The sequence below is a fragment of the Peromyscus californicus genome, unplaced genomic scaffold (genome assembly GCF_007827085.1).
Source record: "Peromyscus californicus insignis strain IS unplaced genomic scaffold, ASM782708v3 Scaffold_24__1_contigs__length_46423439, whole genome shotgun sequence".
In the NCBI taxonomy this organism is placed as follows: domain Eukaryota; kingdom Metazoa; phylum Chordata; class Mammalia; order Rodentia; family Cricetidae; genus Peromyscus; species Peromyscus californicus.
Genome location: NW_026294535.1, coordinates 22,921,993 through 22,935,239, shown reverse-complemented (window position 1 = coordinate 22,935,239; position 13,247 = coordinate 22,921,993). Strand labels below are relative to the sequence as shown.

At 37.7% G+C, this 13,247-nt stretch overlaps 1 protein-coding gene across 1 annotated transcript in view; it reads left to right on the top strand.

The window, feature by feature from the left end:
- Tmtc2 (transmembrane O-mannosyltransferase targeting cadherins 2) overlaps window positions 1-13,247 on the top strand; it is a 412,694-nt gene that overhangs the window by 323,483 nt on the left and 75,964 nt on the right. The window contains exon 10 of the mRNA XM_052753250.1: window positions 5,367-5,481. Within this exon, the coding sequence (XP_052609210.1) occupies window positions 5,367-5,481 (115 nt within the window). The remainder of the gene's footprint in view (window positions 1-5,366; window positions 5,482-13,247) is intronic.

Below are 13,247 nucleotides of genomic sequence, written 5' to 3'. Positions count from 1 at the left end.
AATGACATAGAAAAGATTCTGGAGCAGCAAACATTATCCTTAGTGTGTTAAATGAATAGTAAGGCAAGAGAGGGTAAAGATCATAATATCAACATGTGTAGGCCATGATTCCTTGATCAGCTATGAAATGATGCAATTGAACCATTTAATCAATATTTCTCTGACTGCTCTTTGAAGAATCCTCGGTAGAGTCATGGAGTCATGGGCAGAAACATGGGTACCACTTGAGAGGTTAGGACACTAATTCAGAATGAGATCCTGCTTTGATATAGGGTGGTGTCAGTAAGAATTAGATGATTCTGAATATGTTCCAAGAACCATATGCCTTCGCCAGTGAACAACTATTTTAATGTAAATGCTGTGATTTAGTTTAGTAAAAAAAAAATTCTTTGCAAGCTTTATTGTTTTTCTTAAAAAGAATTGTATCATTATGACACCCCATACATGTTTTTGTGGGTCTCTAGTAGAGTTGAATTGATCTGAAGAGTGAATTTTTCAAGGTGTTTTAGCAAGAAGTGCCAGTTCCAATTAATTGAGGGAGTCTGTATGTGAACGTTATACAAAGCAGCATTGATCCTGACGCTTTCATTTTTACCGATTTCTACTTCACAGGCGGAGCTTTTTAAATCCAGGAATTAATGAAGGATTGATCTTCATAAGCTTGTCATATTAAAAATTTGGTCAAAATCCACCAAGTAGCTTAAATGGTTCAGCGTGTGAGAGAAATGTTCCAAGAGGAAACTGTACAATTCCTATGCTGGAAGCTTTGAGACTTGGGCAACTGGTTGCTTTTCTTTCATCTTACATTAATCGGTGTGGTAACTTCCACTCTTTGTCTCAGGATCTCTAGAGAATGCGACTGCTTTTTAATCATCTTCTGCTTCCCTCATACACAATGACTTTTTCCTTGTAATTTCTCGTTCGTTTTTCATTTACTCCCCCCTCCCCATTTCCTTTGATTTGAGACAATGATGTAAAAATGAGGATAATTAACCTTGGTAAGGCAACTTACAAACCAAAAAAGTAAAAAAGTGGTAGGAAGAATACACACATGAGAATAACATGCATTTTTTTTGTAAGGGAGGTGTGTGTGTGTGTGTGTGTGTGTGTGTGTGTGTGTGTGTGTGTGTGTGTATGTGTGTGTGTGTGTGTGTGTGTGTGTTTTATTTGCAGTTCTACTCAATTATCAGATGCAAAACATGTGCTTATCTACTGTATGTAGACAAGAAATGATTTCTTAGAACCTCTTCTTGCATTTGTTCTCATTGAGAGTAAACACACTTTTATTGGCTATGCCACTCATACATATGTGTAGCATGAATCTTAAAAGTTCTTATTAATAAAATCAAACCTGAGCCAGGTATTGGGGTGAACTGGAAGATCAGAGAACCAGAATAAGCCACAGCTACCTCACCTCGCCAGATCCTCAGCTGATCTTGTTTCCTCAGACTGGAGGCCTCTGAATCCAGAATGGGTCTCAGCTGAGTTGCTGCTCGAAAGCCTGAAGCTTAACCATCTAAAAGTTTAACCAGCCAAATGCTTAACCAGGCCAAAAGCTTCTAGTTTCTGGTCCTCACACCTTATATACCTTTCTGCTTTCTACCACCACTCCCTGGGATTAAAGGCTTGCTTTCTGAGATTAAAGGCATGATGAGTCACCATGCCTGTCTGTATCCTTGAACACATGGATTTCTGCCTCTGGAATGCTAGGATTAAAGGCTGTGCTACCACTGCCTATCCTTTATGTTTAATATTGTGGCTGCTCTGTCTCTGACCCCAGATAAGTTTATTAGCATGCACAATATTTGGGGGAATACAAATACCACATATATGTATCTTTCTATCTGTACCTGTATGTAAGAGTTGCTCATTATGCCCCATAATGAAGGGGTTATTGCCAGGTGTAGGCTATTTTCAGCTTAGCTCAAGCTAACTGCAAGCTAATCCCATATATAGTTGGAATCAATAGCATGATGGAAAATATTTTGCTTTAGCATAACACACTGATTCTCAAAGTGTGGACATGCCCTAGCGACATCAGCATCAGTTACAGACCTGTTTGCAATGCAGATTCCAAAGTCTGTCCCATACTCCTACATGGGAAGCTGCCAGGGATAGGGTGGTGATAGTTCTGATAAGCACTAAACTAGAAATCAGTGGACATGTAAACTTCCCAGTCTTTACAGAATTTACCATGATAGACTGATTTATTGACATGAGTGCCTCCCCCATTTTCTTGATCTTCTGCAGCAGGCTGGTTCTGTCATAGAGTTTTCTCTCTGTTTGAGCTCCAGCAGCCACCCTGGTGGACTCCAGAGAACTTGTTCAGGGAAAAGCAGCTCGGTTTCACTTCCTGCTCCCATCACTTCTGTGGCAGCAGTTCAGAGCGGTGTTTTGCAAATGCTTCACTTCCCAGTTGTGTTAAAGATGAGAGGGTTGGGATACCCTCTCCCCTTGTAACTGAAGCGGCCATATGGGGACAATTCTGGTGCTCGCCCTTGTCCCAGTATAATTAGTATCAGTCCCGTATACTCTTTGAAATGCTTTGGTTTTGATGGTGAATTAGATTATAGTGAATATAAGCGGTAAGAAATTCTGGCAACTATTGGAAACTTGTTAAAAGAAGGCTTCAGTGAGGAAAAAAAAAAACATATTCAGGACATGAAAATGAAAGAAAGGGAAGTACAGTGAGTAAGCAAGACAGACCTAGAGACTGGTGTGGGATGGCCTTAGCGGTCAAGAAAACTTAGAGGTGGGATGTTCCAGGGGGGAAAAAATAAGTGATGGACGTGAAAGAATAGATTACCCTATGGGCAGCTGAAGCAGGTTGGAGGTTGGGTAGTAGAAGTAATAGTTAAAGCTTTCAGTGTGGGTAGTGATGGGTGGTGAAGGATCCAGAAGTGATACCAGGAATTTTACTATTATGAATGCTCCGAAAAACGAGTCATTTGAGATTGTTTGGATAATTATTTGACCAAAGACTGCTTCAACTTTATTTCCTTCTTGTGGTAGTTCTATGTGTTTAAAATGTTTACTAACTGTTTTCCCATCAGTTCTGGGCAGTATCCCAAAGAAGTGATCCTTGTGTGTCATGTATTAGGACTAATTTTGTTCAGTTTTGTCTCAGGTATTCAAATTAAGTTGAAAACCCCAATTATTCACATTTAATAATTTTTATTTTTATATTCTCTGAATACTAATGGTGGACTCTTGGGATTTGTGGCCTGTGGAGTCAGAATTATAAAAACACACAGCAAACATGTTGTTATGCTATTTTTGAATATTAATATGAATATATTCTACCATGAAATGTTCAAATGGGAATTTTAACTTTAATCACTTATGGGGCTAAGCTTATGCATTTTAGTTATAGACTTTGTAAATAGTTTACCAAGTACAAATTTTATGACAAAAATAATTTGAAGGTGAACGTTATTACGTAACAATAAAAAAGGCATATTGGAGTTCACATAATAGTATGCCGTTTAGATTTTTGGTTGTTGTACATTAGCAATTTGTATGTCCAAAGGCTTGAGAGGCTTTGTCTACAGCCTGCTCTATAAACTGAGCACTTGTGTAACCGAATTTCACTGTATTTATTAGATCTGGCCGTAAGCCCTTCTGATTCTCTTTCTTTCCTTTCTATTTTTTCAGCAGGGTTAATGTATTGCCACTTTTCCCTGTCCATTGTAAGATAATAACCTTCATTGTTCAATTAACTGTTGTGTTTTCCTAGCTATCAATACATAGTACACTTCAGAGTTGATTGCCTGGAAAAAAATACTTAGCATTTCTCTACCTTGCACTTTGTTTAAATATGACATAAATAATTAATATACTGATTATGCATTTATTTATTTAATTAAGCACTATATTGCAGTAGATAACAATGAATACTTTCTCTTAATGTTCAAAGCAAACTCTCATGCCCATAACTAACTGAAAGGTATTTGGCCTGGTTCCCTTATGAAGCCATACATGTGGAAAAATGGCTCATTTTCTACAGATTATTTAATTCTTAGTTTGTGTTTTTTAAAGGATGTTCTTTAAATCTCCTTTCTTCTTTCTTTCCATATGGTTAGTATATACAAGAAATTTTTGAGTACTATGTTTTCTGTGTATAATTTAGAGCTTTCTCCTTAATGATTTTGAAACACGGTCTTCCCATGTAACCTCAAGTTGATGATTCTCCTGCCTCAGCCTCACAAGTGCTGAGAAATGCAAGTGCCCAACCACCTCAGCAAGCAATTAGAATTATCATTACACCAACTTTGTTTTATTTTTCATAATTGAACTTTAAACATGCTTCAACCAAGCAATAGCTATTAATCATCATAATTTCTTAAAACTTAGTTCTCTCAGTTTTTTTATTTTAGGACAGGCATTTTAGGTTAAAGGCAGTAATCATTATTAATCACTTGACTGTAGGCTTTTCCAACAGCTACCCAAGCATTTGCCCTCTTAGACAATGTTCTGCTTTTTATTTGTAGTTCTTGACTTTCTAATGATTTCTATAATTAGGTCTTAATTTCAAAATTTTGATCTCCAAGCAAACAGAAAACTCCCACAACAAATAATGAACATAAACCCTTAAACCTGCAGGTGCATGGATGCTTTCAACAAAGCTGTGCTACCAGCTGATTTGATTTGAACTTTAATCTCTCTATAAAACCATGCTTAAATTAGTCTATCTGTTGAGAAATCTCCATCTTTCAAGAAATCCCTTTTGTCTCTCTTTACATAGCCATAGACTTAAATTTTAACCTGTTTTTTACATGTTATTTTACCAGTGTAGAAAGTTTATAGGATATTTATGTAATTCTTAAGATGCAGTTTTAAAGAATTGTATGGTACCAGCTGAAAACAATCTTATCCTTGCAAAACTGATCTGAAATAGTTTCAAAAATTCAAGCTTGTTAGTATTTATCCCACTTTTATTGCAAAGTGTAATTCAGAGTGAGTTATTGCCAAATCTGTCTTTTTGTGCCTTTTCAATAATTTCATCAAAAAACCCGATTATCTCAGAATGGATACACCTGTTTGCTTGTATCTATCAGGGATAGGTATTATTTTAAAGTACTAACAGTTAAAATAGACATGACTTGCATTTATTATATTTCTTTGTGTGTTCATTTTTTTCTGCTTGAATAGATTATAGAAGATTCTTTTTAAGAGAAATACTTTGAGCACACAGAAATTTAGAATCTTTATGATACCCTGTAATTATGGGAAAGGCATATAAAATATGACTAAATAAAGAGCAGGGCATTAAATCTTGGCTTCAGATCACTGTTTCCACTACACTTACTTATTCCTGCAAGTAGTTATCACTTTTTCAAATGAAGCTCGCTTACTTTACTTTGCAGGTCAGTTTCTTCTGGAAGAATTTCGCCTCACAGAAGCAGCCGAGATGGCAAAAAAAGCAGCTGAACTGGACAGCACCGAGTTTGACGTCGTCTTCAATGCTGCCCACATGCTCAGGTTAGTTTTTGTTTCCACTTCTTACACAGATGATGCTTGGAAGAGAGTAATTCATTATATTAATTACCCTACTGTACCCATCATAGCCTGCATTTTTAAAATGAATCATGCTGGCATAAACAGCTAAAAGTTAATAAGAATCATTTCATTCATTATAATCTGTGTCCACTGAGCAGGGAAGATGAGCTCTTAAGGTCCAGAAAATTACTGAGATGCTCCTACCAACCTTTTCCCTTCCCTCTAAAAATTGCTACAAAAGAATTCCAAGTGTAAATTTAATAATTGTCTACTTAAATGTCTCCCAAATACAAACACTATATCTATTAATCAAATATGTCCCTATATTTGTTATTATATTATGCATTACTGAATGTGACATGGGATACCTTTTAATATGTTTGTCCATGGGGACAATTATCAAATACAAATATACTTAAGATACATAAAATACTCACAATGGCTTGGTAATCATCGCTATTGATATCTTGAAGAGATACATTGTTAAACCATTAAGGCTTGTATTTCAGAAGAGTTATTTCAAAAGCTAATTACAATAGCAGCAAAAACTTGAATTAAGCAAACAAGTCAACTATTTTCATTGTGAATATTAAAAAAAAGGAGTCAGTACCTCCAAAAGATGTTTTAGATGAAAGAAAGAAACTCAAGAGATTCAAACAATTTAATGAATAGTATTTGTTAGTCAGTGTGTGTGCTCTTTGTCTATACTCTCACTGAATTTCTGCTCAGTCACTCCCCACCAGTGTGCTTCATTGAGGGATGTCCACACTGAGGTCTCTGTGCTCAGTCCTCCCCACAAATAAGCATATACACATAGAAAATGAGGACTACGTCTTACTCCTAACTTCTTATTGAAAAACCTCATGAATTCACATGCAATAGTCAGGCTGAATATCTTGTAGCATTTATCAATGATGATGCCTTCCAAAACCACAGTACCTCTTCACAGTCGGTATGTTGATATTGATAGAGTCCACTATCAATTTGGTGTAGCCCTGTGTGTGTGTTTCTGTCAATGTATCATGTGTAGATACCTGTGCCCATCACTAAAATCAAGATACACTTCTATCAAGTCCCATCATCATCATTTTCACTCCTGTGGTTTTTTTCTAACTGCCTAATCCATTTACCATTGACTCCAAGAAACTGATACTTAAAGCAAATATTTAGATAATTCTGGTTATCAATTAAGATCATCATTATAATGTATTAAAACTATATCTTATTGTCCTCTTCTCTGGGCTTTTAATAGTTTTTAAGTTACTTGGTTCAAGGGGTATGGATTTATGTTAAATAAACTTACTCTGCATTAATATTAGCAGTTCAAAAGTACTTCTGTTTTGGAGAACCCAAGAAATCTGACATCTAGGGCTGGAAATGTTGCTCAGTTAATAGTGTGCTTGTCAAAGTCCTTGGTTCAATCCTACAGACCACATAAAAATTAGGTATATTGGAGAGTGCCTATAATCTCAGTCTAGGAGTGGAGAAAGGAAGGTCAGAAGTTGAAGGTCATTCTTGCCTTCATTTGGAGTTCAAGGCCAGCCTAGGCCTGATGAGACCCTGTTTCAAAGAGAAACAATGAAAAGTGACATGTGCAAATAGGAACCAAAAATCAATTAGTTGTCAGAATGTATACAAATTAGACTATACCCAATGTATCTTCAATGTAAACATGACGGATGTTTTTTTAAAGACATCTTAATTTGAGGAAAAAGTTAAGTGCTGATAAAGTAAAGAGCACTTTGTACTCTTCCTGAATAAAATGCTGGGCTCTTAGTCACAATAAACAATTGTGAGGATGGGAGAGTATGTCTGTATAGATTAAATCATCCTACTCATCATAAATGCTCTCATCAGCAAGACATTTTGCTACGTAGAAAATCACTATCTGGGATTCAAGGTCTATCAAGGGAAACCCATTATAAGACTGTTGCAACACACACACACACACACACACACACACACACACACACACACACATATCACTAGTAGGTTTTTCTTTGTTACCATAATGTTAGAATCAGTGGAAAGTTTTGAATACAACATTTTGCCTATCAGCATTGTGAGAATTTAGGTTTATCTCCAGTGTCTTCCAGTTTTCTGTACTCTTCACTAAGTTACAATCACTCAACACCTTCTTGGACTGACTGAAATTGAGACTATATCAGCCTAACCACATCCCACTCAACTGGTAGCAATTTCTAGAAATATTTTATGTAGCTTTCTGTTTTCAACTCAATGAAATGCAAGTATTTGTTGTGTGCTGTATTAGTCGGGATTCTCAAGAAGGACAGAGGTGTACACACACATGCACATGTGTACACACACACACACACACACACACACACACACACACACACACACACACGAGCTCAGGCTTGCTTCTAGGCTGTGGTTCAGTAGGTCCAATAGCAGCTGTCTACCAATGGAAAATCCAAAAATCCAGTAGTTGTTCAGTCCACAAGACTGGATGTTTCAGCTGGTCTTCAGTGTACACTAAAATCCCAAAGAAGTAGGCTCCAATGCCAGTGAAGGAATGGATTGCCAGCCAGAGCAAGCAGGCAAAGAGTACATGTTTCCTTCTTCCATGCCCTTTATGTAGGCTGACAGCAGGTGTGGCCCAGATTAAAGGTTTATCTTCCCACCTCAGAAGATCTGAATTGAAAGTGGGCTTTTCAATTCAAATGATTTAATTAAGAAATAATCCCTTGCAGATTTTCCCTCTTGGGTTTTGCTTAATTCTAGATGTAGTCAAGTTGACAACCAAGAATAGCCATCAAAAGTGCTTACTGTACAAGCTGATTTCTGATCTGTTTTTTAATATCTAAGATTATTCAGCAATTTTTGAAAGTACACATAAATGTTTGTGGTCTCCAATTGAATACAGTTTTGGCAAAATATGTCATAAGTAATCAATGTTTTTGCTTAGTGTCATTTTATATTTGAAGTGTCCTAAGGGAGTTCCAAGATCTAAACTGATTTTGATATCAAACCTTTCCTCAGGAGCTTTGTGTTTGGTGAGCATTACTCTTCATAGTCAGGAATAATACTTGATGACCCTGTCTGCCCTTCGGCTCAGCAAATTTTACCATGCAGGGCCTGTTCCACCATCACTCAGAGGCTACATGCTGCCTGTTGTCCTGAGTCTGGAATTCCATTTTCTTGAGACTGCATCTCATTGGTGAAACCTGAGTCATGTGCTGGAAGAAAGTTAGAAGATGAAAGAGTCTGGGGCTCCTGCTATGCTTGGGAGCATGGAATCCACATTGTGACTAATTACCAAATATGTTTACAGGGATAGTGATCACAATGTGCTGTCTCACTTAATGAACATAGACAATGCATGGTGACACTTTTGGGACTTCAAATAAAAACTTAAGAGCTAATAGATGCTTCCAGATGAAACTTTTTCTTTTTGTTATTTTAAAACAGATTGATTATCATCAAAGGGAAATATCAAAGGAACCGAAAATGTTTGAACTCAGTAGAATTGAGTCTTTATGAAAGTTGTGAGAGGAAACAATTGTATCAACTATTCTGTTAAAAACATTTTGTAGGAAGGGACATATTCAGTTTTCCATACTCGGAACTGGAAGTTGGAATGAGAATATGAATTTATTTGCTATCTGAGAAGAAGTCAAGAGGCAAGAAAAACACATTTTACCTAATTCATAGGCTTTTGTATGAGAGTTTTTGTTGTTCTTTGCCTTATTGAATTTACTTGACGAGGGATGAAAGCAGTGTTTATTCCAATATCTTCTGCCTGCTTGGCACTGTGTTTTGTATGCACACCCGACACTCTCCTATTTCTGCCTGCACATTTGCAGAGGGGACACTGATATTCTTATTTTATAGCTGCAGACCCTGAGGGCCCCATCATTGTTTCTCAGAGTTGGCAAAGATGGAATCTGAAGGCAGCGTAGCCTGGTTACATATACGTGTCTTTTCATTATCACAGGCGTCCCTCATCTTTATAACTATGTGACTACCCAGAAGCTATGATTCTTACTAAAGGAAAAAGACTTATAGAAGGTGACAGGTTGTCACATATATAAATCCTAAATGATAAGGCCTCTATGGAGTGTTAAAATGGATGCTTTTATAATAAATCATGGAAAGTGGGTTTACGGGTTCATTGGAGAGATTACTCCAACCTTGTATCAATGGAATATTAAACTTCTAGAAATACCACCATGGACCATGTCTGTCTTCAGTCACATGGCTTGGAGAAGTGTGCTCTTATTTTTTCTGTTTTCAGGGATAAGAGTACAAGCTTCCGATGCAGTGAGAAATGCCCGACTGTGTCATGACACCTGGTTCTGATTGCTTTCCTGATTTCTAGAACAGAATGAATACATGAGCAAGAATCATTACATTGTAATTTCCCTGCTCAAACAGCACAGTATTAAATGATTACATGCTATACGAACATAGAATTTAATGGTAATAACTTCTTTATTAGCTCTTCTGGAGGTGACACGAAATATAAATTCTTAGGTGAAAAGAAACAATATCAAGGTATTCTCTCTCTCTCTCTCTCTCTCTCTCTCTCTCTCTCTCTCTCTCTCTCTCTCTCTCTCTCCTCTGTGTGTGTGTGTGTGTGTGTGCGCGCGCGCGCGTGTACATGGGCATACATTTTTGTTTGAGGTAAATGCAAAGTTAGTCTTTAATATTCCTTGGTTTGGCATCTGTGAACTCTGTTAACTATAGACAGAAACATTGAGGTGGGCAATGTGTTTTGTATGTATACTGGCTTGTAGCTAGAGTTTTCCTGCCAGACCCATGGTCAGGGCAAATCTCTCTCACCTGCCAATCCCACAGCCGCTCAGACCCAACCAAGTAAACACAGAGACTTATATTGGTTACAAACTGTATGGCCGTGGCAGGCTTCTTGCTAACTGTTCTTACAGCTTAAATTAATCCATTTCTATAAATCTATACCTTGCCACGTGGCTCGTGGCTTACCAGCATCTTCACATGCTGTTTGTCATCGTGGCGGGTGGCAGTGTGTCTCTGACTCAGCCTTCCACTTCCCAGCTTTATTCTCCTCCTTGTCCTGCCTATACTTCCTCCTGCCTGACTACTGGCCAATCAGTGTTTTATTTACCAACCAATCAGAGCAACACATTTGCCATGCAGAACATCCCACAGCACTGGCTTGTTTAGAATGGCTTGATTGCACGTATGATGCATTAGGTATTATAACTGATGTCAGGTTCATGTAAAGTATACGGAAGGCCTGCACAGGTTCTTTGTGTAGTAAGAGATTAAGTGTCTAGAGATTTTGGTATCTGGAAGAAAACACTTTAATCATTCCTCAGGACAAGTATGCCTTCAAGGCTGTCTCGGTTGTGAGGCTGTTTTAATTTTTTTGAGAGAGCAAAAACATTGGAAGGTTCACGGCATTTTCAAATTACAGATCCAGCAATTATTGAAGGTAGCTTCTCTCATAGCTGCATGAAGGTTGGCCCTTGAATTCTTGAAGCAGCATAAATGAACTTCAAATCTAGACCCTCTTGCATGTACCTCCCATGTGCCGGAAACAGGCATGAACTGTTTTTCAGTAAAATCCTACTTAGGCCACATTGTTTGGGGTTGTAAGATCTTTCAACATTTGACAGATGAAGTCGATGGTGGTGGGTATCTTTCAACTCAATACCTATTTCATATTAGTGAGTAAAGAAATCACTCAGCATTCTTAAGAAAATACATGTTCGGATCTAGTGGGTTGACTGGTCCCTGAGATTTTATACTTTTAACAAGTTCCAGGTGATGCTTACCATGTTGCTTCACCTATCACTACTATGGGCAATTTGTCCTCCTCCTTGTCTCCTCATTCATTCTCCCAGTCACTTCTCCCCTGCCTGAAACCCACCTAGTACATAAGTGATAATTTACTGTGTATGAACATAATGGTTCACATTATCAACCACCCCCCTCCCTTGTAAATTATCATTATAAAACATCATTGACTCTTACTATATCCTGGCTTGACTCTGTCATTAGCAGCCCCTGAAAGGTTTGAGACCATGAAAAAATGGACTCAAAAGTTTATGGGACATGATAAAATGTGTGACACACAGGGACTGTTTCTAAAATTACGCCCTATGGGCTAGGGAGGATGGTTCAGCAAGCAAAGGTTCTTGATGCCCAAGCTGATGATCTGAGTTCAGTCCTTGGGACCCACAAAACAGGAGAGAATTGGCTCCATCAAGTTATCATCTAAAACACACAGACACATGCACACACTCTACATAAATCAATCAATCAATCAATCAATCAATAAGTACAAAATAATTAAAATTATATTATTTTTAAAAGAACATATTGTCTCTTTTCTTGATACATTTCCTCTTTTCTGCTCTCTTCTTTAAAATGCAGACAAAGACTTACAGGTCTTACAACTATTTTTGATGTTTTTACAGAGTTCTTCTCTAAGGAGTTTGTAAGTAATTTATTTCAGACGTTTCATTACGTGGATCCTCCTGTTCCAATGTTTTGCATATGTGAGACTCTGGTTTTGCTATTTTAAGATGTTCCATACGTGTGTGTGTGTGTGTGTGTGTGTGTGTGTGTGTGTGTGTGTGTGTGTGTGTGTGTGGTGTGGTGTGTCTTTGGTTTCAGTTTTATTTCCTTCCCTTCTATACAACTTACAGACTGGAATTAAAGTGTAGGAGTTTAAAGGCAAGCACCTGGTCACAATAGACAAAAATCAGCAGAGCCAATCTGTATTTCCATCTACATTTATGTTACATGAGCAAACATATCTCTAGCTTTAAAAAATTCTCAGGTGACCCTTTGAAATATATTTAATGTGTAGCAGTGGGTATTGAACATATTAAGTGGTTTTTAATTCACAACTATTATTTATGATTCCCGTATCTTTTATATTTCTTATATGTATCATATAAGACCAAATGACTACTGGTCTTAAGCCTGTTTTTTTATAAAAAAAAAAAAAAAAACAACTTTATTTATTTATTTTTTTTACAAATGCCAATTATATATTTTTTATTAAGAAATTTTCTACTCACTCTACATACCACCCACAGATCCCACCTCCTCACTCCTCTCTTCTCCCAGCCCTCCCTCCCAAGCTACCCCACATCCCCGCATCCCCCAAATCAAGCTCTCCCATGGGGAGTCAGCAGTGCCCAGCACACTGAGCCTAGGAACGTCCAAGCCCCTTCCCACTGCACCAAGGCTGTATTATTGAATATTATTAATATTATTGAATATCTTGTTCCTGTGTAAGTACAGGGACAGATGTTTCAAGAATGTCTCAGAGCTTCATAAAGCGACCTCTGGCTTCTTTATGTGTCACAACTTCCAAGGCATAAGGAAGACCTTCAAGTAGATAAGGTTATCTCCCTAAAATCGTGTTGCGGGCGGGGATAGTATATTCAGAGCTTTCCTGGGTAAGCTTAGAAGCAGCATTCCTTGGAGAAGTCATAAATGATTCATAAGGAATTTTCCATCAACCCAATATCCTCAAGTTGTATAAATATAAAAGTCTCCCAAGTATGTAACAGGTGGAGATGAAAACCAAAGGTGTCATGGCAGCCATCAATGCGGCTCAGCTATGCTGGATCTTTGTCAAGCAGCTGTGCTGGTTCTATGATTTCTGCCATTCCATTCAGATATGGCTGTGCCACTAGTCCAGTCCCCTGGGGGCTTCACAGCTACTAATCTACAGTTCATGGGCCTCCAATAGTGTAGCCGGTCATCTCTGCATTTCTTCCCATCAT